This window comes from Paramormyrops kingsleyae, chromosome 25, assembly GCF_048594095.1.
Source record: "Paramormyrops kingsleyae isolate MSU_618 chromosome 25, PKINGS_0.4, whole genome shotgun sequence".
Lineage (NCBI taxonomy): Eukaryota > Metazoa > Chordata > Actinopteri > Osteoglossiformes > Mormyridae > Paramormyrops > Paramormyrops kingsleyae.
This window is the reverse complement of record NC_132821.1, coordinates 25,400,577-25,427,000: the sequence shown is the minus strand read 5'-3', so window position 1 is coordinate 25,427,000 and position 26,424 is coordinate 25,400,577. Positions and strand designations below refer to the sequence as shown.

General features: G+C 45.3%; 1 protein-coding gene across 7 annotated transcripts in view; it reads right to left on the bottom strand.

The window, feature by feature from the left end:
* trim2a (tripartite motif containing 2a) overlaps nt 1-26,153 on the bottom strand; it is a 34,144-nt gene extending 7,991 nt beyond the window's left edge. Inside the window, exons 1-6 of one of the 7 annotated variants that reach the window (XM_023799270.2) lie at nt 25,785-26,153; nt 22,869-22,940; nt 4,618-4,796; nt 3,079-3,316; nt 1,588-1,739; nt 105-285 (exon numbers count right to left, since the gene is read on the bottom strand). In XM_023799270.2, coding sequence (XP_023655038.1) covers nt 105-285; nt 1,588-1,739; nt 3,079-3,316; nt 4,618-4,751 — 705 coding nt within the window. In that variant the 5' untranslated portion in view covers nt 4,752-4,796; nt 22,869-22,940; nt 25,785-26,153. Of the gene's footprint in view, nt 1-104; nt 286-1,587; nt 1,740-3,078; nt 3,317-4,421; nt 4,451-4,617; nt 4,797-9,133; nt 9,278-12,433; nt 12,454-14,082; nt 14,218-18,460; nt 18,558-20,028; nt 20,247-22,868; nt 22,941-25,784 lie in introns of those variants that run through there. The other 6 variants (XM_023799268.2, XM_023799269.2, XM_023799267.2 and 3 more) reach the window with 6 other exon arrangements.
* Between the last annotated feature and the right edge of the window lie 271 nt (nt 26,154-26,424).

Here is a 26,424-nt window from a genome sequence, read left to right as displayed (position 1 = left end):
GCTCTTGTTGTTCTAAAAACCTCTGTGCAAATGGTTGGTTTTGCCTCCAGGTCTCAACAGCAATTAAACGAAGCCTCACAACCACGCGCACGCACACCCCTGACCTTCTGCTTGAGCCCATAGGTGACCTCCAACTCCATGAGCAGCACGCTCTTCCGGACATTGAGCGTCTTCTGTAGTTCGTCGAAGGTGGAGTGGATATCCTCTTCGATGGCGGACTTCTGGTTGGTCAGCTGCTGCAGGATCTCGGAGATGACCTGCAGGGCCAGGTCGATCTCGGGCAGCCTGTGGGTTGTTGGGGGGGGACGGTTAGAGAGTATGCAGAGGTGGAAATTTCAGGTCCAGAAAGTACAAATCCAGACCGTGATTTAGCTTCAACCAACCAGTTGCGCATAAAGAGTCACAGATACAGAATACTCCACTGGTTGGTTGAAGCTAAATCATGGTCTGGATTTGTACATTCTGGATCTGAAATCTCCACCTCTGAGAGTATGTGGTTAACCTCAACCTAACTTGCTTGCTGGTACATCTGTTCTTTCACACTGTACAAATCAACGGACACTGGTTCCCATCACTGGCATGGACTGCATGTGTGAGCGAGCGAGCGAGAGAGAGAGAGATGGGGTGGCTGCTGTGCACCTCAGCAGGTTAGGACACCGGAAATATGGGAACGAGTTATCCGATCGGCTTTATTTACATGGCCGAGTCACAGCAAAAAAAACAAGTCGCCATAAACTATCACACTGCCCTATGTGTTAGCGGTTGAGGGAGGCAGTGCAATCCACACCGCCGATCCTTTTAACACCTACAGACGGATGCTGTGTCACAACCGCTCGACTAATTATATCAGTGATGTCAGTGCTGAAAGCGGGGAGTCAATGCGGCACCGTCAGGCGACATCCGCCTCAGCGGATCCCACTCCTCCTTCACCTCCCTGTCACCGGCACAGGAGTAACGGCAGCCAGCGGCATACCACAGCGCTGAGGTGAATGTCAAAGCTCAACGCAAGGCACCGCGCTTCAGTCTGCTCTGCTGCTACGCAAACCCATGCGGTCTTTAATGGTGAAAACCTCAACTTGAACTTCGGATTATTAGAAATTAAAACAAGCGCTCCATATGGGATATTTTAAAAACAATTTTTTCCATGTGTCTCTAGGTTTTGCTTCCATTATATTACAAATTATATAGCGGACCCTTTTATCCAAAGCAACATACAAGGGTCAACCAGTCCCGGGAGCCCAATGGTGACATCACTCTGGTGAGTCTGGGATTCGAACCAACGACCTTTCAATTTCAGGCACAGCATCCCAAATCCCTGAGCCACACACTGCTTCTCCTGTAAGTCTTACTGTACATACTACAATACATATGTACATACTGACATAGTATAAAGAAGATTCACCTTGTGCACCGATTATTATACTTGTCAGTATAATGAACACTGAAGTCTAGAAAAGTGTGCCCACCCCCCTCTTAAATATGATTTTTGAGATTCCCTGCCCTGGATGTTGATGCAAAAACCTGACTAATCATTGCTTAGCAACCAGGAAGGCAAGAAACATCTGGAGTGGGGTTGAGGGGCCACACCTGCTTTTGACGGCGTCCAGCTGGTCCTGCAGCGAAGCCTTGTGCTGCTCCACCACGTCCTTCAGCGGGACGGTGGGGTGTTCGGCGTGCTCCCCGCTGGTGCACTCCTCGCACATGGCTGTCTCGCACGGCGGGCAGTAGAACTCCATCACCTGGCGAGCGCCACAACATATTCAAACTCAAGAGAACGACACAAAACCCCTTTTCATAGTCAACAAAAAGCACACAAAATGCCACAAGAAAATTACTCTGGAATATGGCCATAAAGGATCATAGATCTGGATACACACACACACACACATACATTAATGGGTCTGGTAGTATTTCAAGTGGATGCAGTGGGACTTGGTTGCCATGGAAACAACAAAAAAAAACAGCTAAAAATATATGGCAATGCTTTAAAAATAAAAATAAAAAAGTCAACATATCCAGGCCTCTACACTGGCACCATCCAACAAGCAGCTGCAGAAATACATGTAAATGTCCTGCCCCTCACTACCTTGTATCCAATGGTTGCTCATGAAAAAAATAGAAGAAAAAAAGAAAAAAAACAAACAGCTGTGCACAGACGCGGGTATTACCCACAAGGCACCTGATAAGCTGCGCAGTTCTGGATGGGGGCAGCTGGGACTCAAAAAGGCACTTTCACACCAACAGAACTTTTTCCTGGAACCAGAAACTTTCGCCGTGTTCACACCACAGGAACTCGGCCCGATTGTAGTTCCTTGGAGGTAGTTCTGCAACCCTTCTTTAGTACTCACTCCAGACTAGGTACTTTTCGTTCGAACACAAACTAATGGGGAGGAGCTTATAGCGGCCGCTTGCTAACTGGTTGAACACAAGCACTGGCGCCAAACTGGAAGTTCCGCCCAAGTGCCGGAAAAAGATTTAGCGGAGCAGAAATTGGAGTAGGTGGAATTAATTTTGTACCCCACATACATTTAACGAATCAATTAATACCTTTTTTGCTTGCATCTCCATATTTCTGAATTGGACAATTCAATCGCTAACCAATATACTTTTGTCTAATATTGCTGGTGCTGGCAGTGAAACTTGGCGGTGAAACTTGCCAGCACTTATCAGTGGGATAATGGTACATTGTTACTCATTCTGTGGAAAACAAAAGATCGATCTGCTAGCAATCATGAACATGTTGTTGGGCATACAAGTAAAATATAAATAAAATGATGTGTCCCGTTTTGATCGCAATCGATCCCCCCCCAATGACTAACAAAACAGCTTATTTATCCTCCACTGTTTTGGCGAGGCAGTGCATTTTCATATGAAATTCTGTGTGAAGTTTAACCTACAAACTTTTTCCGTCGTCCCTCATGTTTATTTAGCATAAAGGTCTCAGTCCCTGCTGTGCAGTGTGAAAGCGAAAAGTGTCCGGGAACTACAAAAGTTCCAGATCGAGACCAGGGACTTGTAAACCGGGACCAGGCTCCGGAACTTCAGTGTAAATGCCTAAAGACTGGGAAGGGGTATTACATTGTTCCCGTGGTTGGGGCAGGACAGGGGCTGTCCCGTCGCCACGGCAGCGACAGTCTCCTGCACCGCGCAGTCCTCACTGCCACTGTCAGGGGACTTCCTCAGGACATCCATCAAGTTGGTGATGAAGAAGTTGCTCTGCAGGGCGGACACGCCCTTCTCGGGCAGGATTGACGTCTGGCGGCACACGGGGCACGACAACGTCAGGCTGTGAGCGGGAATGTAGTTCTGGAGGCACCTGGAGGTGGAGCGAGGGGAGGAGCAGTGCGGTCCATCACTCAGAGACACATCCCCAGGCCTGTGTTACTCTGGAATAGGGTTCAGGGAGACTAAATCCTGTAGCATTCACACTCACCGAAAATAACTGACTATAAAACATGTCTTAAAGCAGTAAAAACAAATGCAAAGTTTTAAAATTCAAGATCCATCTTGAAGTAAATCACAACAGTCCAACAGATACCAGAAAAATCAACCACTCAAAGACTATGACATTAAACAAGACTACTGATACTTTTTAAGAACAGTTACTCTATAATGCTCTGGCCTACAGCGCTCTTTCACAAAAGACCTAGAGATGCCCAGTGCCAGACAAAGCCCATTTGGCCAGTGGTTTGCCAAGTCTGCACCCTCCCAGTAGATGATGCCCTAGGCGGCTGCCGATATCACCTATAGGGTTGACCGGCACTGGAGACGCCTCACACAGAGGAACCACAGAGCAAACACTGCCATGGGCAACCTAGGGCGCTTTTCCACTGCCACCGAGAACAGAGCCGTATCGTGAAGAGAGCCTAGTAACAGCACGGTTCCAGCTTGCTTCGGTTTTCCACTGCAAAAGGGTGCTACTTTCTGCTACCATGTCTGTGAGGATTGCCGTGTAATGATAGCATCGAATGCTATTGGAATTAGCAGTCACTTGCGTAAATTTGCATTACAAATCCACTATATTCATCTGGTACTTTTTTAAAGTGGGAGGTTGGAAATTTTCAAGTTCAAAGTTATGGGGAATGCATTCATGCATTGCAATGTGCAATACTACTAATAATGAATAATATCTAGACACAATATATCCTTTTTCCTTCAGATAATCCATGCGCAGAACACCGGTATCTCCATGCATTTCAACCAATCAGATGGTGGTGACGCAACCAGGTCAGTTTAGTCACGCTTTTGGCCCTGCCAGTAAACAGGGCCATGATAGCGCAGGTATGACTCGCATAATACAATGGAAAACTGTCAGTTTGCGGTACGGCACGGTTCTTGGTGGCAGTGGAAAAGCGCTACAAGTTCACAGCTCTGGAACCCCCCCCATTCCCAGCTCCCACCCCACCCAGTTCATTTCTCACCGAAACACCAGACAGGAGCTAGCTGTGTCCTGGAAGAACATCAAAGTTACACAGTTAGCTACACCGTTCCTGCTGTGCACATATCAGGATTTAAAAAGAAAAAGAAAAACCATCAGCCAGTGAGGACGGTGACCACACAGACTCCTGACTCAGCACACCCGAGTCCTTCCTGCTCCAGGTGCTGTGCGGCCCTCACCTCTCACAGAAGGTATGGAGACACGGGAGAACTTTGGGGTTGTCGTAGCGATCCAGGCATATGCTGCAGATCAGGAACTGCTTGTCGATCTGACGGACCACAGGGCTTGGGATGCTGGAGCCTTCACTTGCCATCCTAAGACTATGACATAGGGGTCCGTCTGCCTCCTGTCCCCCACCCTGCAATTCAGCAACACGCATGTCAACTAGCAGCTATTAAACACAAACAATGCTGATTTCCAGAAGATACCGCCAGATCCCTGGCCATAAATAAGGCCACATTGTTTACACTCCAGCTAGCATTTTTAAGCCATTCCCCTCCCACACATTCCAGTAAATTTTAAAATTGTGAAATCTAGATTATTCAACTCTTCCGTTGATGGTTATAACACAAAAACAGAAACCTCCACCTACTTGACTTATGCATCAGTTTCACGTAAAAAAATTTTAAGTGGATTTTATTTATTTTATTTTTTTTAGATTAGCAAGGCAACTCAACCAGAGGGCCGAGCCGGGAACCAGAGTGCCAGTGGAAAATCTTGCAAGGTGAAACTGGAGAACCTGTCAACCTGTCAAGCTCCGCCAGAGTTGTGCCTGGCGTGACGGCCTGACAGTGAGGGCCAGGAAGGGGTCTTAAGCTGGAGTCACACCATAAAGGTCGGAGTGGGGAGAGCGTGAAACCAGATCTTCATCAAAAGCTATTATAGTACAGAAATGCTGGAGGGATGATCCTGCACAACATACTTCAGAAACAACTAAAAACACACAGGAGTCGTTATCATGGCACTGTCCTGCTGCACTACATTTGACAGGAAATAATAGCAAAGCAGGATGGGAGTGATAGTGGGTGGGACAGACCCACCATCACCACATCAGGGGGACTTTTCACTGAGGTCTGAAACTTCTAGAAGTGGGCCTCGTGTAGAAGATAAAACTACCAACACACACACTACCAGTCAAGATTTTACACACCACAGGTTTTTACCACTTTTCCATCTATTTCATAAACTGCAGATTTTTTTAATTCTGGTTAAGCGTTTGAAAATTGAGTGAACAATAAATGAAAATATAAGTCAAATAAAACAAGTTTCCTTTATAACATGGAAAGAGTATGTAACAGTGCATGTCTGACATCCTATTAACTGGTTGTGTGATGATGGCGTAGTCAAATTCTAGGCTGTCCTGTATCTTTAGATGCACGAGTAACCGAGAAACAGGGCAGTATTTGATGTCCCTTGTAGAAAGAATGACTTGAATTTTCTCTGCTGTTGTAACTGCTACAGGAGGTTAGTTGGAAATGAAAAGACGACATTTCCTTGCTAATAAAAGGTACTCAAATTGTGAACATATTGTAAACAAGTTAGCAAAGAATGTTGAGTGAATTTAGTAAATGATAAATGGGCAACATGCAAATGTAGAAGATGTCAGCGTGTGCAAAAACTTTTGACTGGTAGTGAATGTTTAATGTTTGGCCGAAGCCAGCATGAAATACAACCCACATCACCAGAAAGGAGCTACTTTGGTTACCGTTGTACAGTAATTTTCTAACTTAAAACATTGCATGTACAACTAATTATATATTACCTCAGCATAATTGAGGCACATAAAGTAAATTTGCAGAATATCATCCCATTGCCCTGCTTTTACTTTAGCGATCCCCCCCCCCCCATGTAAGATGTATTCAAACAATAAAATCGAGGACAGATGAGTCCCAGGTGAAGAACTGATTTCTTCCATTTGTTTTGGATCCCACATTAAAAGGGAGAAGCACAGGATTGTGGCCCTAATTAAATCCTCTGGGAGAATTTCCCGTTACTGAAATATGTGCTGTACCAGAAAGACTCTTCAATAAAGAAAAGATCGCATCGCCATAGCAACCAAGACGGGGGAGGGGGGGGGGGGGTCACCCACAGCTTTCCCTCTGCCAGTGAAGCATAAACCCCGTTCAATAAGCTGCAATACTTATGAGATGAGTAAAATCAAACAGGCAAAACAAGCCAGAGGGGCCAAACGATCCGTCTGCTGTCCTCTTTCATTAACAGGACCCTTCTTGAACAAACCCCCCCCCCCCCCCAACATAGTAACTACTCCAGACCTTTACTCCAAGGCACAGCATATCAAACCTGTAACCCCAGGGTTATGCCAGCACTCCTTGTAAAGTGTCCCTCCACATGCTAGAAAAGAACAACCTCACGCCAGACAACACTGTGGGGGAGGGTGGGGGCATCTCAGTAAGCTCAAGCCGTCCTGACCATCCCAAGACTCGTTACCATGACAACCGGGGGGGGGGGGGGTTAATTTCAATGACCAGAAAAAAGCAGCTCTGGGTTTTTATACTATCTATACTCAAACCTGAGTATTAAGGGCATAATTTAAATATTCCAGGATTCCAGAATAAATGTATGTGTGGCTCTGATAACATCTGTGTCTATGTTGGGTTCCCAAGCAAACGAATCCTTGGAGGACGCAATCGTCCTGATTGACGCCCAGCCCCATATTCTGACGCTCTTTCCGTCACTTCACCACAGCCAAACTCAGCAAAGGATTCTGGGATACGGACGCAAGGGCAAGGTGGGGAGCCGGCTGTTACACCAGTAATCTGAATGGTAACGCTGTGTGGGAAAGATGGTCAGCGGGAAGATCATCCTCTAAAACCAGTAAAGGCACTTTTGGCCTGACAGAGCTCAGAGATAATGGCACAGTACTCAGTGGGATGTTGTGTGACTCATCTGGGACTCCGCCCACACACACACACACACACACACACTCTGTACATCAGTCTGACTGAACCAAAAATAGATAAAGTCTGTCCATAAAAGCGGACATGAAAACATCACATCAGAAGGGCCATTATGGGGGTCGTACACTGAAAATGAGCGATGATTCTGCACAAAATCCTACATAAACATCTGAACACACAGCACTACCCACAAATGGAAATAAGAGCAAAGCATCATGGGAGTGATCGTAGGAGGGACAGACCCACCATGACCGCATCAGGCATGGCGATTTCTACAACAAGGACCACATTTTGACTTTCCAAACCTCAGTGAGCAGCTGAAGACCTTGTTTTTGGCCTCAGCAGATTACAGTGTGTGATACAAACAAGTTTGATAATGGGACATCTACACAAACCTTTATTGTTTTTTTACAAATCACTGTGTTTGTGGGGACATCTTTGGTTTTGACCCAGCCGGAAGCGTGTGCCCTAATTCACACACATACAAACACACGCACGTTTTACGTAACACGCAGCCACACTCCCACACACGAGTTCCCACACTGCATCTCACAGCCTCACGCCCGTCACCACACTCGCAGCTAAACGCTCCGTGTCGGCCTGTAGCATCATCGTGGATCCCCCCCCCCCCCCATTTTCCCTGCAGAGTAATCTGGGCCAAAACACAACAATACACTTAAGACTCAGCAGCCACCCAATTAAAAAGGTGCCCGACAGGACCGGGAAGGATGTAGCTTTACAGGAAACACTCATTTTATCAAGAAAATGGCAGCTGTGGCTCAGAAGTCCACACCCAGGTTATTGATGTAGCACATTTCCCTGCAGAGAGGTCACTCAAAGCGCTTTACAGAAATAAACAGAACAAATATACCTAATATCATTAGGTATATTTGCAGTTTAATGGTTTAAATGCACTTAATTTATGTTCATTTGCGCTGTTATGACAAGAAATTAGAGCATATTTTAACCTTTATACCACATATACAATACCAGGGACATCAATCCGTAAGTATAAGCACGTAAAAAAATTTAAAATAATTTAATTATATAAGAGCTTAGCTGTAAGCCCTCGATCCCCAGTTTGTCACACAGGCAGAGCACAGATAAAATGACAGTAAAACCAAGCATGGACCTCAAGACCAGAACTATAAGCTGCAGAACCAAGACACAGGTTCAGAAATCACGTGATTATTGTTATTTATAAATCAATTTAAGGGAACAGTGGACTCTACTTCATAGTTCACTAAAGGGTCTTAAAATAGCTGCCCAGCAGAACCACCATTAACAGCATATTTGCATGTCTTCCATACTAGGCTAGAGAGACAATGTTTATGAACTAAAACAACCCACCGTAGACTGGACTACTTGGTGCAGCCCAACAGTGTAACCAATAGAAAGCAGGTTAAACCAATCATGTGACTGTCGCACATGACAACCACCCCCCAATCACCACCCCTCACATTTAAGGCCTTATAAATTCAATTCAGCAAGCGTCACTCCATCCAGGTTAAAAGGCCAGTGGGGCTAAAACTGATAATACAGAGAGGCTCGGTAGGAACTATGACTTTCTTGGATGATATTAAGGTTCCATGATTTTCAGCATCAGCACCAAACCCACAAATTAAAGCGATGATATCATCGCTTTACACATTTCAAACACAGTCCCATCCTACAGGGCCACAAACTGCCCCTTCAGAGAGACCACACCTCACTGTTGGCTGCTTTCGGGGATGATTACCCCCCCGGCCAAAGAGGAACAGAAAATTTGTTTACTCACCCCCAGGACTCTCCCACAAAAGTCAGAGGCCACGTCGAGATCACAACACTACTGAGAACACTTGTGTCAGCTGTTCCACATCGACCCATCTGGAAATCACACATGTAACTCGATACGGCCCACAGCTCATACGGGAAACTCCTGGACAGCGAGAAAACATGAACCCCCCCCCCGACTGCCATCACCTCAGAACGTAAACAGAGTACAGGGAAGCTAGTAGGAAAACATGGCTGTCTGTCAACAAGCCTCCTGAGCTGTTAGCATTAGCGAGCCATTTGTGACGACCAGTGGTGGAGGAAGTACTGAAGCTTAGTACTTAAGTAAAAGTACAAGTATCCCACAAAATAGGTACTCAAGTAAAAGTAGAAGTGCTACATCAACAATCTTACTTAAGTGAAAGTACTAAGTACTTACTTTTAAATTTACTTTAAAGTATTTTTTTAAGTAAAAGTACTCACACAATGGTTTGTCTCAACGTCTGGGGTGTGCCATTTTGTAAAAGAATAGTAGATATACTGACTTACGCCCCTACCAATGTCATTGCTCGTAATAATTACAAGCAACTATACAGTATATGTGTATTGTAAGGTTTTGTGTGCTTATTGTGCATGCACTCTGCAATACTGTGTGTACCCTAACTTAGAATTATGTGGATGACAAGTTATCTACTAGGTATTACCCACTAATATACCATTAAGATAAACCAATCAGGACATGATATATCTTTAAATCATTTATGTACTTGCAAAACTATTCAACACATCTGTTAAGAGCAGTAAAAGGGAAACACAACAGTAACCAAACACTAGTGGTGGGGTGGCGCCATGTTGAATGTCTCGTCTTCTTGAAATCAAGCCAGTCTACCAGCTCGTGCTGCCAATTGACGCGCGCTCTGCCATCATTGGAACTAATTAAGCCACCTGATTGGTAGGAAATGGCAAACAACGGCAGAACACAATAGGCTATTTGTTCATGCAAGATTTTGAGGAAATTGTGTTCATAAAATGTAACGACTAACGGCATAAATTGTAGAAATGTAGTGGAGTAGAACGTACAGATAATTTCCGCAAAATGTAATGGAGTAAAATAAAAAGTATGCATTATTATTTTTATTTAAGTAAAGTACAGATACGTAAAAATGTACTTAAGTACAGTAACGAAGTACAAATACTTTGTTACATTCCACCACTGGTGACGACCCTTTGGTCTCCTGAGCGGTTAGCATCAGCGAGCAATTTGTGACGACCCTTCGGTCCTGGCGCCTTTTCCTACTCCAGCAGACCGTAAACCCCGCATCTGGAACCTGAGGGACCTTCTAAGACCCCCTTCCGGAGCTACAACAGCAGAAATATCAGGCTCTCACCCCCTAAAAAGAAGCAAAAACACTCACAGTCGATTCCATTCTTCGCTGTGCTGAAACACTGCAAGACAAGACTTAAAGTCTGAAATTTGAGCAGTCCTGAACATTTTATAAAATTAAAGAGAAAGGCACCACAGACTTGCCAGAAACAATGTTGCCAGAAACACACTGCAGTACATCCTGCCTCACCTGGATCTTTATAAAAGGCCTTATTTCACACCAGCGTGATCTTCACAAAGGCTTTGTTTTAGAGTCGTGTTAAGGTAGGTGCTGTCCCTGAACACCGAGTCACAGCACATGGGGACCAGCCTTTGTACAAGCTTATCATTCACTCAAAGCACAAGGCCTCCATCCTTTAAGGCCATTGTGTGAGATTTGCATTTTCAAAGCCCACCTACAACGCGGACGAAACAGAACACAGGGTAACAAAAAAATCAAGCCAGACCAAGCCAATCCACCACCGATCCGCACCAGGGTTAGGTAAAATAATCCATAGATCCGTACCAACTTAAGATCCAATCTGAACCAGTTCTCTTACATTCACTGAGTGCTTGCCCAGGCAGAAGGTATACTAGCCATTGGCCTGCCCAGGCCCCAGCCAATCCTGGCCAGTACATAAAGGCCCACCCCCCAGCATCAATCGATGAGGGACAATTAGGAGTAGAGATGGGACATCCCCCCATCTTACATGGCTTGCACTTTCTTACTCCCCTGGGGAGGGGAGGGGCAGGGCACATGAACACTTAAGTGAAGTGCAGCAGGGAGTGGGGCTCAGAATGAGGAGATGGTCATCATAGATGGTTTGCCCCTCACTAAGGATTCCACCGGGAGGCTCTCTGATGGACGAGTTAGATACAGGCCTCACCCCGATATAACGGCTTTACCTCACACCAGACTCGCATCAGACAGTAAGATGGGAAAGGAGGCTGAACATATGGAGAGGGGAATCCCCAGTGGGGGTGACCTTCTAACCCCAACACAGATACTCCTGTCAGGCCGCAGGACCGGAGGGCCAGAGCAACCATTAGTGAAAGACTGAATGATCATGTTGGTCTGCAGCAACTACATAAATAGTCGCCCCAATGTTTTGTCTTCAAATAAGTAAAATCCTCCAGAAAGAATGAAGTTATACAGCTAAAACAATTAATGGTTAATAAAATCCTTTGGTTATTTACGTTGAATATTCGCCATTTTACTCCAGTAGTTCTGCAGTTAGTGTTAACAGCAAACTTGTTTTCATTAAGGTGGCCAAACAAAGCAAATATGCAGTGAAATGACTATTTACACATGGGGGGGGTACATTGGTCTACTTCGTTTTCACCGGTGTTCCTCTCAAGGGGTGACGTCCAGGCCAGCTTGCCCAAACCATCACAAATCTGAGAGACATATTATAACAACAACAATAAGCCAGAACTGCAGCCCTATCAGAGATATGGACCCAGCTCTGGTCTTCGCAGACGTATCATGCATCACAAACGCCGCGTCATTTAGCACAGAAGAGATTCACAGCGGCTCATGCTACCGACCAGCACACTGCAGTTGCCCTGGGAAACAGAGATCTGAGGGGACAAAAGGTCACTGGTTGGCGGGGGCCGCCGAACAGGGAGCAGAATCGCTAACGTTTCAGGACGAGGCTGCCGGCTTTATCACACAACTCCAGACGACGTCTGCTGTGCTACTTTAACAGACCACACACCACGACATCCACTGGTGCCATCGTTAGAAATGAAAACATCCAAAATGCATGACCTAAGCCTTGAACCAACATTAATTTTTAATTCTTAGAAAAATATATAATTATCACAAGACTTTCTATAAAGAGAACACCATTAACACCTTTAAATAATAATTTTTTTTTAAAATAAATTTTAAAAAAGGACAGAACGGCTACTTTTCTTCTGTGTAGTTAGATTTTCGGCGACAGTTATTCACAGAGTTACATTACAGAACTTCCTGGAATTAACGTGCACGTCTCCATGGAGACGGCTGACACGACGCGCTGCCCTTTGATGACATTTCCTCTCCCCAAGACCTCACACGACATACATCACAGGCCCCCAGATATCTGGGAGGTTTGGTGTGGCACATGCAGCAGCTGGAACTGGTACTGGGTGTCCCCAGAGATAACATTCTGATTGGCAGGAAAGGAGGCGTGACCGGTTTGTGGGCGTGCATGTGTGTGTCAGGCACCTCAAACAACTCTGCAAGATGGCAAACGTGCAAAAGAGGCTTGGCTGCTCTTTAAAGGCCGAAACCATAGTTTGTTTAGCACATTGAAATGCAAACAAACAGACGAATGGTGTGTATACAAGTTTTGCATCGTACATTCCTAATCGCAAAAGGGCAATTCCACGCAAAGGTCTGTTTGATGGTCACATCCATGGTGCTAATAAAATGTATGCATTTCTAACATGTAAATTAACGAGGATTTGTCTGTATCCAACCCAAGAGGTTCCATGAAATGATATGCAAAATTACTCACTGATACTAAGCTTGTCCATTCGGTTTGCCAATACGAGTCTAAATCCATAAGGCTGAAGTTGCCCAAAAATCTCTTTCAGAGAGAACCTGAATTAGGTTGAAGGCACATTTGTTTTTCCAAATGAGAAAATAAAAAAAATGTTAATTATAAAAGAAACCAACAGATATGATTGTTCTTAAAGAAGCCAGGGGTGAACCTCGAACCTAGCGAGGTACATGAGGAATGGATGCAGGCAGAAATGTAAGCAGAACGCCCCCCCCCCCCCCCCAATACACACACACACACACACACACACACACACACACAATGCAAATAGCACGAGTGTGGTCAGGGAAAACAGCAGCGTTGTCTCAGCAGCGTTGGTACATGGTCCACTGCACCAATCAGGCGACAGGAAATTTGCATAAGCTATATAATAGGACATGCCCCTCCACTGTGCTCAGCCATAATAAGGATGAGCAGGCCGCAGAGCTACTTCGAGCCTGCCTGACCATACTCATTTATAATGTCACAATTCAGCTAAAAAGACAAACCCCATTGGTATGGTATGTTCCTGTGAGCATGCTGTCCTGTCAGTTTGTGGGAGAAAAAAAGAAGTCTGAAATAAGCTCTGCCTTTTTAACTTGTCCTTCGTAAAACCAATCCTGCAAAATAAATGCCAAGCAGGCTGTTCCACCCCATGTCCAACACGACATGAATAACATAATCAGAACTATAATTTCATCTGGGTCAACGTTCTCCCTCGGGGTTCCATTTCACATAATGAAACCCTGACTAATCTCTCATCAGATTAAACACTGCCAGAATCTACACTGTCATATACGCAAACGCAAGGGCCGGGAGCGTCTCCCACAGGGCATCTGCAATGTCACGTTTAAATCGGCCGGCGGATTTCCTCGAACGTGAAGCCTCTGCGCCCAGCTGCCACAAGCAAGCATGTTACCAGGCTGACCACGGGGCGGGGGGGGGGCAAGCAAGAGGGGCCCCACTGCCGCTACCTGCCGGCAGACCCCACACACGCACCAACCCCCCCAGGCCCCCAGGGGGAGCCCACACAGATGCTCCAGACAACAGCCGCTAAAAAAAAAAAAAAACACACACACTTACTTGAGGTCCATGGCTTGCACTGTTCTGTGTCCCGCCCGGTTAGCAAGCGCACACGGCTAGCGACTGTCTGCTCAAGCACCCGGTCCCATTCCCAGGCAGCTAAGCGGAAGGGTCTCAGAATGGGCCCCGTCACGACGGCACACTGTCACAGGCAGCAGCCGAGGGGAGGGGTGGGGGGGGGGTGGGACTTAGCGCTCTCAGTGGAGGCCACTGGCCAATGGGAGACTCTGCCCAGGGCTCGGCGGGGTGGAACCCTGTGTCTGGGCGCCCCAGTGAGGAGCTGAGGGCCAACGAGGATGAGGAGAGGAACAACAGGCGGTTTCAGATAAAAAGAAAAGCAGCCAGCGATGAAGGGGTGGGGGGGGGGGGAGAGATACAAGCACTGCCATGCAAGGACACACCGTGGCAACGGAAGCCGTGGCAACGGGATCGAGGTGAGCCGTGGGACCTGGAAGAAAGCGACGGCTCTGCCAGTGAGGAACCATTTCAGCAACAACAGGCTGGATTTGATAACGAGTACAACCTAGCTCGTATCAAGACATTCACTGGCATTCCTCGCACTGTCACCATGGAGACAGGTAAACAATTCTGCAAATGCCATTCATCACAAATCCAAACAAGGGCTGGCCCAAACACACACACACACACACACACAGGTGACACCAATCAAGAGGTTCAGTAACAAACTCGCGAAGCTCTGGTGAAGGTTTCTTTAACTCTCTCCTGTCATTGACGTACTATTCCTGGAGATCCGGCTATTGTGTTCTCCCACGCTCCTTAGATAACGGCACAAGGACGCAGACAGGAAGAGCCTGACACATGTAATAAACTGCAATGCAAATGAAGAAAAATACAATGCTGGCTCAAACAGCTCCTTCAGCAGATCATACGGAAATGGTTCTGGCATCGGAAGTGACTCTCAGGAGCTCCGTCGACTGCATAAACAGCCACAGCAGCTCAGCCGGGGGAGGGGGACCACCAGAGCCCTCAGCCCCATCTGACCTCTGCTACCGCTCTGTGGGTCACGTGGGTCCCACACAATCATCAGTGAGGAAGCAGGAACCCTCTGCAATGGCCCAGATCAGTCTCAGAATTCAAGCAACCTCTATACTGGAGGACACCCCCCAGCTTGCTTTTCATTATAAATACAGACAGTCCATTCACAACTTGAGCAGTGTTCTGCATTCCTCAACAGGTCTGGCTTACTTGCTGGGAACAACTTTGGGCATTTTGGGCGACCGCTGCCCCCTACAGGTATGGCCACAGAAACGCGGCAGCGCAAGGGAAAGCTCTCGAACCAATCCCATTTGTCCAACAGCCACATTCATATTCAGTTATGAGTGTGGAGTCCATGGTTCCAGAAGTCATAAAACAAATAGAGGCAAACAAAGATGTAGCGAAAACAAACACCCACACAATCGTACATTGGGAACCTCAGACCCCCGCTTTCAGGATATGAGATCTGGATGACTATGACTAGGCAGGGTAACGGATCTGAGGAGCTGAGAACCAACTCAGTTTAATTAGCTGAAATTTAAGTGCAGGTTAAAGGTGCACAGGTATGACATGATCCTTACCAGCTGCAACTACCCAATCACCATGGACAATCCGAGTATGACATAATCCTTACCAGCTGCAGTTGTCCAATCACCACAGAGATTCCAGCTGCCAGGCAGTTAGTGCTGCTGTCAGGCTGCAAAATTGAGTCTAAAACGCAGCAAAAATAAGTGGCTCCGTAACTGGAAAGGTACACTTATCCACCCTTACACCCCAGTGGTCCATCCATCCATCATGCATAAACATCCATCCATCCATCATGCATAAACATCCATCCATCAGTACAGGATTCTGGGAGACTGTGTGAATGTGTGCATAAGTACATAAGAAATTTACAAACGGGTCATTCAGCCCATCAAGCTTGTTTGGGGAGAACTCAACTAATAGCTCAGAGTTGTTAAAATCGAGGCTGAACAGATTGAGCTCAGCTAACCTCTGCTCATAAGACATTCCTCTAAGACCAGGAATCATTCTTGTAGCCCTGCGTTGAACCCTTTCCAAGGCAGCAATGTCCTTTTTTAGGTGAGCAAATCTGCAATAAACAGGCATCATGTCAGGGAGGTTCCCCGGTCATGTGACTTACACTATTACTCCTTGAATCAAATTGTGTTTCATATTTAGTTGGCAAACATGGAAAAAACATGGTACAGTGGGCCACAGCTGCCCGTTACCCATCTGCACTTGGATGACATGTTACTTCATCAAAGTACAAAGACAAGCCCCCCAGGAAAGGAAAGGAAGGGTCCTGCTGCTTATATCCAAGTGCCCCCCCCCCCAAGAATAACAGATTACTTATCACCACATGCAAGATCAGGCTAATCAGTCCCAAGATAATCACATCCAGCATCAATTAAATAGTTAAGAAGGTATTAGGATAGGTTGGTCAGCCACTTGGGGGGGCGGGGGGCAGTGTAGAAAGAGCATGACATTGCAGGGGGCTTAACAGACACTGAGAAAAGGTGACTGATCTCTCCTGGTCACACAATAAAATAGTTAAGGGTTAGACCATATCATAAGTAGAGAGAGAGGGGTAAGGAGCATGTGCTGATTACAGTGCATTACTGCACCGATTACAGTGCATTACTGCACCCACCACACGACAAACCACCTCAGGGATGAGAACCTGAGTGCAGCCATGCAGTGGGTGATACCTCAGCACCACGCTAGTCCGAATGGAACAGTGCAAGTTTATTCCAGTGGCTGGAGTGCCAGTCTTGCCACCAACCCCCAAGTTATTCCCTGTAAGTTGAAGAACCTGCTTATAGGGTTGGATGTAGATTAACATCATACCCAGGATGAAGCAATTGCAGGTTAAGGGCCCAACAGAGTAGGATCACTCCTGGCATTCATGGGATGCGAACCAGCGACTTATTGCTATTGTTGGCACGGATCCCTAACCTGAGCCACCATCATAAGTAGGATTTCCCTTAAATAAGTTTTTAAACACCATATTGAACCAAATCCTTCTGAAATTAAACAGTGTCTCGTGAAACATGGAAACACGGTAACAAAGAAGCCTATGACTTCTGCTCCGGATCTGAGAGGACCGTCACCCGGCTCTTCAGGCCGTGACCTGGTGGACTTCAGCGGAAACCTTCACCCGCATGACGTCGTCCTGCGGCAGCAGACACGCTGCTCCCAACAACAGTACGGTGCCGGCTTCCCAGAAACAAACCAAGTAACTCGCCAGTTTGACAGGGACAAGAATGCCGGCTTTCGGAAACCATGACACATGGGGCACCGCTAACCTAACATTAGCCTGATTATATGCTAGGAACACCATTCCAGTTAAGACAAACTTTCAAATCGGCGCAAGCATGACCTTTTCAATTCAGATCAATCTGGAAGCAAAATATTTAGCATATCCTATAAAAATATAATTTTATAAGCTTGAAAAAGTCAATGAAACAAAGGCACTAGTGTTTTATAAAAGAAAAAATATATACTGGCTCAAATGAAGAATCCATCCATCCATCCATCATACATAACTACTCATCACAATGAGCCTGGCATTTTTCCCGGGAAACACAAAGCAGATGACAAGCTGGACGAGAGACTGTACAAGCATATGCAATTCCAGGCATTTAGGAGTCAATCAAACCAGATTCACCAACGGAAATTATTTACAAGACATTAGCACACTCTGCTGGGCAGACCGGGAATAGCGCCCCTTTAAAAATAGCCACTCAGCTATTTAAGAAAACCGCAATTCTGCTGTTGTACATTGTTGTACAACAGCACCAGCTCCCTCATACCACAGATAAAATCATTTCGACCTAATGTCATCTGATTCTCACCGCTTTTTTATTTCCCTCTGTGCGAAACCCGCAACATACAAACATACACTGTCAGCATTTTTACACGGCCCTCAGCTTGGGGGCAGGATGACGCAGGAAGCTACTTTCAATACGGGCGGCAGGATACAGGGAATAGGCTTATAGTTGGTGGGTACATTGAGAAAATAAATTGTAAAAAGCATTAACAGCAAAACCTAACACCTAATCCTGCCCTCAGCATAAGTCTCAAGAAAAAAAAAACATCCCTTGCATTTATACGTTTTTCCTGAACTGCACACTCATTTTCTATCAAAGACGTGCAAAATTATTCCCCCTTCATGATGTCATTAGCGCCCCCGTCAGGCACACGAGCTGCACTGCAGTACTGAGAACGGGTCTTTGCCCTGGACCGCACCACGGCGCACCGGAGGGGCGCTTCACACACCATGCAAATGCCACAAGGCCTGCTAAATAAATTAAGACGGAACGAGACTGCGCCGCCTCCATCTGCGCGGTGCTATAAATAACCACGCAGAAAACCTCACCCTTCACAGCCATGTCATCCTCAGTTCAGGAAGAGCGCCTCGGCTCTGCCTCCTCTCCTTTGCGGCAGGCTATGACACCGTTTTGCCTGTGAATCATTGTTCAAGCTAAAATCGTAATTGAGGGCACAGGTGTGCATTATTAAAGCTTAACATGGGGCAGGGCGCCCCATTTTGGCTGACTTTATACACAACACAACCATTTCAGTCGTTAGTCGCTTTTAAACCAATGACTTCGTGACAAGCATAAGTATCACTAATCAACCTGTTACTGCTGTGTTTCAGACCCCAGATGGTTTGTGTTAGTACATCTTTTAGTAACCCATTTTAAAAATAAACCTTGATGCTCGATCAACGTGGGAATCATGCAAGAATGATTTTCTTCCCAAAAGCTCACCATATTGAACCAAATCCTTCTGAAATTACACTATCAAATCACGTCACTCCAGTTTGAAAGCGTTCAACGATCAGCATTTCTTGATGTGAACATTTACACGTGTATATACCACCATATGCATATGTGAAGGGCACCTACTGATAAGGTAATATCAAAGTACACTGCTGTCAAACCGTCATTAGTCAGACTTGGGCGAAATGTCACCGCGGTGTCCCTATCCGTGACATCAGCCACTGATGTCGACACGTGTGTCCTAAAATCCCGCATAATCGTCCACGTTATATTAACCAACTTCCTCCGGAAAAAAAACAAATTACTCAAAATATAGGTCGATCGAAGTGATTTATGGTACAACCTATGCTGAAAATATAACGTTTTAAAAAAATAAAAGGGATGAGTCAATACGCCAAAAGTAGCCCGCCTGATTACGTCAGGCACACGTATTTGATTATAATTAATTTCTAGAATCTTAAAATAAAATCCCATTTTGGTATATCATAAAGCTAAGACTAATGTAAAAGTACGCAGCATTTAAGCCTAATAACCGATATCTTTGTTAGAATTTAACGGGTATTAAATATATCTTATACGGAGTATCTTTATATGCACCTTATTATATAGTACGTAAATAACTGCTTAAAGGTTACAGCTAAGTATTTAGCCTACTAGTCAAAATAGGAAAGTGACGATTGAAACTATCAAAATGTCATCCACTGACACTATGTAGGCTACAACACAATACCAAAAATGTTTTAAAACACATGCGACGTAAAACGTGTTTATTAAACGGCACTACGCAGAAATCCAATACCGTGCACTACAACTTACTTAAATGATTTATTTTTACTGCGGACCAAAACATTTCAGAACAAAAAAACGCAGCTACAAATCCACGGGCTCCACACGCTGTTCCAGCGTGATTTACAAGTCAAAATACCGAGCCGCATTATTTTATCCGCCCTCGGATGTAACAGAAACCGTGATTAATGTCAGGTTATCAAAGCAACGGAACGAGGCCGCCCTGTTTCCTCACATCTGTGCAAATATTTAATTACAAGGTTAAAGCATTAACCGGCAGCACATTTATGCGCGCATTCTTGTCATTGCACAACTCGCAAGCAAACAGACAAGTCGCGCTCGGGATAGGAATAAAACGCAGCCCCCGCATACTCACGTTTTCTGGGCACTAACGACGAGCCGTATCGGGGCTGCTTCGGCGGAACAGTTCGGGCCGGCGAGGGGCGGTCTGTGTCGTGTGCCGTGCGCCGTCAGCCGGGCTCACCGCGGGAGTGATGCGCTCTTCACCGCAGCCGCGATGACTATGGTTCAGCCAGGGACCGGCTCTGCCCGCCGGGATTCTGGTTTTTCAAAATGCCACCCGCTGTAAATCCTTTACGCACGGCACTGTAACGAATTGCATCTGCCCTTTGTTTCCTGGATTTTATTAGCCTACACTGCCGACAAAATGTATTCACATCTACATCAAATTGCATTAGCTCTTGACTGCAGAACATATGATATATCCCAAAACTTTAACTCCATAGTTTTTCCCACATATTTTGTCAACCCTACTATATTTTAATGTTAGTTTTTAAATTTTATCACATAAACTTGTGAAAAGTTATCTGATGTTCAGAGGATCTTATACTGAGGTCTTTTGCAATGGAGAGTATGAGTTAAATAATTTAAAATGTCCAGGCTGATGTATGTCTCCGAAAGTATGCAATTGAGAAGCTAAAATAATGCTTTTTAAGTATGGTAAAGTGTAATAAGCAAATATTAACTGCATTCGTATCGCGCGTTGGTGTTAAAGTAGGCCTAACACTTCCTGAAACCTAAGCACACACATAAGGTAAGTAACCTTCTTCAATGGAGTATCCATTAAATAAATGTGCTGTTTCCGGCTCCTCGTTGATTTATATAGTGCTTTTTGTGCATGGGTAAAAAGACTGCGTTTAAATTAATAAGAGGACCAAATATTTACGGGATATAACTTTTTGGAAAGGAGTGAATGGTCTCTCCCACTATTGTGTTATTTGTTGAATGAGTCCCCTCCAGACGAGGCCTTACGCGTTTGTGGCGCATTTTCCCACATGAATTGTGAACATTTAGCGCCATAGTAACTTAACTCATTCCAATTCTGTTCACCTCTTATTGAGCCATCGGATTCTCAGCATGGCACTGGTTTCCACGGGAACTCGCTTCAGTCATTTATTTCCAAAAGGAGGCTGTTGCCACAGCAACTATACATTATGCATCAGCGAATGAAAGGCCTTTCAGACAAAAAGTTATTTAAATTTCCTTTTTAGGAGCAAAAAAAAAATATATATATAAAAGACTCCAAAACACTGATAAGGAAGTTATAATGACACTTAGAACACAGTCATGAAAATTATTCAGATGCCAGTGATGAACAAAATGCCACAAGTGCACCAACGGGAGCGCAAACACATCGGGTTTCCCACGATTCCTCACACTGAACAATAACACACGGTCCGAATTCTGGCTTAATCCATATGCAGTGGTATTAGCTCATCTTTAGGTGCAGGTGACCGTACAAGTGATGCATGCTGCCCCCTGTGGCCAGAAAAGGCCAAAGCGCATTTCCCTGTTGACCACACCCACCTTCTGTCAGACCCCGTTCAGCATTGCTGCATCTAGTCAGGACCGTGACTCACTGGTCGTCCTTTCACTGCGCCTTCCTCGCCAGGCTCATCGGGTGTGACGTCCTTGTGTTAGGGTGCCGCTCAGTAATGTAACACACCGACACAACATCGGGGACACCGAACAGTGGATTGTTTCCATGTGAAATTTGAGGAGGCAGGAAATGTCAGCAATTATCTTTCAGACATACAGTCTGATCGGCCTCCGGGGCTCTGTCAGAGAAATCAGTTTTGGCATTCCAGTGTGAATGAAACTCTCTCTAAAGTCTTAGAAGGCACAGGTATTTTGTTATGTTTTGCACAGCTGCAAATAATACGGATCTTCAGAGACACACCAACTGCACTAAACCACAACAGAACCAATATTCTGTATCTAAAGGTTTCAACATCAAATCAACCCCCGACCCCATACCTCCCCAAACACCCACGGTATTCCCACAATATTGGTAGGGACATATCTGTACCATCTATACCAAACTTGACACTCTTGCCTATATCCCCAGAGAGAGATGAAGAGTAAATGAAGATCAAAGCTGATTGGAATTTAACCGCGATTTCTCCTTTTTTTTTTTTTTTTTTACATATTTCACAGTATACTTTCTTGTAAAGATCTGTAAAACGTAGCAGGACTGAAATCACAATCTAATAATTTTACAAAGAGCATCAAATCCCGACTGAGTGAAATCGGGCTTTAGCGTGTCTTGGGGCGAGACTTTCCAGTAAAATGAGAGTAAATCCCACATGACAGGCAGGTAGCTCCTATTCAGCGAGGAGCTGGGAGTCACACCAGCAGCCTGGATTTGAAATCTGAAGGTTGATCCGAAGCCTTTAATCTCTAGCGCACTGTGAATTTTTTGCCAGGAATAATCCACTTTGGGGCTCCTGCATGGCGGTGGGATCGTAAACCCCACGCGCCCCTTGGGGTATCACAGTGGGACTGGGTCCAATAGGATGAAAGGGCTGCTAATTTGCAGATCATTTGCATTTCTGTTGAGTTGCTTGGGGAAAAGTAAGACAGGGTTACCTCGTCAATTCCAGACATGAAGATTATTCTCTTTGATGCTTTTGAAAATATCTACTCAATTTTGTTATTAAAGAGCTTTTTCATTGACCTGGGGTAAACACATTTAGTGATCAGTGCTATCTTGTTAATAATCAGCACAAATGTTCATAAAATATTATATTTTCAGTTGTAGTGGAGGTAGAATATCGAAATACTGAATGTGTACATAATATTTTGTGGGTATGTTTTGTACACATAGTATGTTGCCAACAGACGCAGTGATCCAGTTTCTTAGGTAATTTTTACCTAAGTGTTGACAGTGACATTCTGTGGGTCACTCCGACTTACCCCATGGTTGCATTAACTTGTCACCGAGCATTTCAGCATGGGATCCATTGAAACGCCACCCTCTGAAAAGATCTGGAAAACAAATATCTGTGGCAGTGTAGGAAATCTCAGGATGTGAAAGACAGCGACGAGAACAATATTTGATTACCAGCCTTAGGAATTTTCCAGTGTGTAAAAGGACCCCAACCCCCATTCAATGCAAATCACACCCCTGTAGTACTTTATTCATCAATTTGGGGAAAGTGGGTAGTTCTCACAAGCTCCATCTTGCTCTCCATTAGAGACACAGACACGTGTATATACAGTGAGAGCACACTGGGGTCCAAGTACAGGGTTAGTCAGAACCAGTGGCCCTGGGGCAGGTGGGGTAAAGGACCTAATGGTGATGTTTCTCTGCCAGTGAGAGGGTTCGAATCCACAACAAATTTGGGCATAAATCCCTAATTCATTGCACTACGAACCACTTCATTATTGAAAATAATATGTGTTCCTGGGCCTTTTATTGGTTGTTCTGTGGTTGTCCTTGTGCTGTTCCTGGGCCATTCATTGGTTGTTCTGTGGCTGTTCCTGGGTCATTCATTGGTTGTTCTGTGGCCGTTCCTGGATCATTTATTAATTGCTCTGTGGTTGTTCCTGGGCCATTTATTGTTTGTTCTGTGGCTGTTCCTCGGCCATTTATTAGTTGTTCTGTGGCTGTTCCTGGGTCATTCATTGGTTGTTCTGTAGCTGTTTCTGGATCATTTATTAGTTGTTCTGTGGTTGTTCCTGGGCCATTCATTGTTTGTTCTGTGGTTGTTCCTGGATCATTTATTAGTTATTCTGTGGCTGTTCCTGGATCATTCATTGGTTTTTCTGTGGCTTTTCCTGGGCTGCTCTTTCGTTGTTCTGTGGCTATTTCTGGGCTGCTCTTTGGTTGTTCTTTTGCTGTTCTTTAGCTTTCTCTGGGCTGGTGTTAAGCCTCCCTATAAACTACACTCACATAGCTCTGTTATAACAGTAAGGTTTTGCTCAAGGACTCATCCGACAGACACAGCAGCTGTTTGTAATGCAACTGTTCTCTGAACCTTGAGTTTAGACGCACAATCCAAACATCTACAAACTTTCAAGAAAACACAACCAAAAAAAAATTCCAACTGTTTATTCTAGTCAAGGGGTCTCAAACTCCAGTCCTGGGGGGCTGGAGCCCTGTGTAGCTTAGTTCTTTCCCTTTTCCACCACATGATTCAGCTCAAGAACTGTGTGGTAATTAGCACAAGGAGATGCAAGGAGTTGAATCAGGTGTGTTAAAAGATGGGAAACCCAAAAATGTGCAGGGCTCCGGCCCCCCAGGACTGGAGTTTGACACCCCTGTTCTAATCAGAGTCATGAAGGATCTTGGAGACTATCCCAAGCAGTCTAGGGTACAAGGCTAGAGTACACCCTGGATGGGATGTCACCACTGCAGTTATCATAACTGCAAGCAGAATAACTGAAGGAAACCCGTAACAAAATAATCCATTATTCTGAAACACATGTACATTCACAGTTATTGTTTTATTGAAGTCCCGTCTTTGGCTCTTTTAAAAACCTAAATATAAGAACCACAAATATCTAGCAGTGTAACAGACTCCTGTTTTACTGTTGCATTTGCATACTGTGGATAGAGTGCCTATTAGCTCTGTTTTAAATGTCATTGTCTGGCATTGGTGTAACACCAGAAAATCGAGGTCACTGATCTTGGGGCACGGGAAGCCCCCAGTGTTCAAAGAATGCTAAATCACTCGAGGGGGAGGGGCAAGGGGCTCTGAGTTTTTGTTGCTGATGTATTCGTCTCCTGGTGCAACACTGAGCTTAGTAAAACTCAGGAATAATAAAGTTGGTCCGTCCTGAATGAGGCACACATTTACGCGGTCCTGGCGGTGTAGGTGCAAAGCTTTCTATTAGCCTCAGACGTGCAATTAAATTATTTAAAAAGCCTGTATTCTCTGTGCGGATGCGGTCAGCAATCAAGCTAAGAGCCGTGGATAAAAACCTAGTTTAATTTTAACGAGATGCTCCGATTCTCTGCCTAACAGCATCCCTCCACAGAATGGCCTTTTCATTACTGGAGGTTACTGATGTTCTCACAGGCAAAACCACTAACACCTACATCCGACTTGCATGTCAGCTAAGTGTAAAATTATACACTGAGTTGTATGTACAGTATATGTTCCCTGCCTTGTGCCTGATAGGCTCCAGACTCCAACCCCAAGAGGATAAGTGGGTAACAGAAGATGGATGGGAGTTGTATGATACATTGATCAAATGATTTAAATTATATTTAATTTCATGCGCAATATTTACGGCGAATTGTCAGTTTAGTGCACACGATCAATCAAAAGGATTTTACTTAATTACATTCACGTTGCTTATACAGTCTCATGCATTTAGTAGTTCAGTCGTAGCTCATTTGTTCAGTCACCAATACAATCCCTTTTCTCTGTCATGTGACTTTAGTTAGCGCCTCCAGGTATCTCTGTTCCAAACTTCTGGTGACTCTGTGTGCCTGGAAACACATGACTAATTGTGAGTCTTGGATGTATTCCCAGAGAGAAATACTCCCTTTTTATCTGTGTCTATTTCTTGCATGCACCTGTGTCCTTGGCTTTCAGGTGGAATAGAGTCCGGTCGCTCTCTTTCTATTCCCGGTGCACCGGTCCGGTCGGTGTGAGCGACGTGGCAGGGCGGCTCCGAGTTTAGTTAAACGGGAAGGCGGTGGTTCCGGCAACAAATAAATAAATAACAGTAGCGACGTTCCTGTTTAACTTCCGCGCATATCCCCGATCTCCGGAAAATGAGAGGAGACGGATAGTGCGAGCCCGCTGTGCTTTGTGAGCGCCGAAGCACATAAAAGGCTGACTGACAAACAGCATTTGCTGGAGAAAAAAAAACACTTACCGACAAAATCCCGTCCGGGACCGAAATGGCTCCTTCTTCACGCGAGCAGGCGTACACTTCTCCCGCCCGTATGACTCTGCGTGCTACGCCTGGCCTGCCTCCCTGCAGCCAGCTCTCACACTTGTACTCCCCAAGTCCCAAGAGCTTTCCTGCCCCCTAAACTGTGGGGTCCCTGTGGAGCTCCTCTGTTCCAGTCCGGTAGATTTTCCTCCCCAGATGCCCACCCCACCCTGCTTCAGGGACTCGGGTCCGCAGGTGGCTCCTGGAGATTAGTGAGGATTGGTAAGGATTGGGATGGACTGGCGGTAATCCTGAGCACGCACGGTACACTTTTGCTAGGGGGGGTAAGCAAACAGCAGGGGCACCTCAGCCTCTGCAGTGAGGTCACCTCTGCTCACAGCAACCCCTGGTTCCTTCTCGGGGATTTCCAGAGGCTGAATTCTCCTAACATTTGATCCGAGGCAAGAGGGAAACCGAACAGGTTGTTCTTTACTGCCATATGATGACATTGAAAGTGACAATGACATAATTTATCTTTCTGCTTGGAGGATATTGTTTCAGGGACAGTGCACTGCGGTTACTGGTGCAGGCGAAGGTTGGTAAGAGACATTTATCACTCAAAAGCAAAGACCAATGTCGT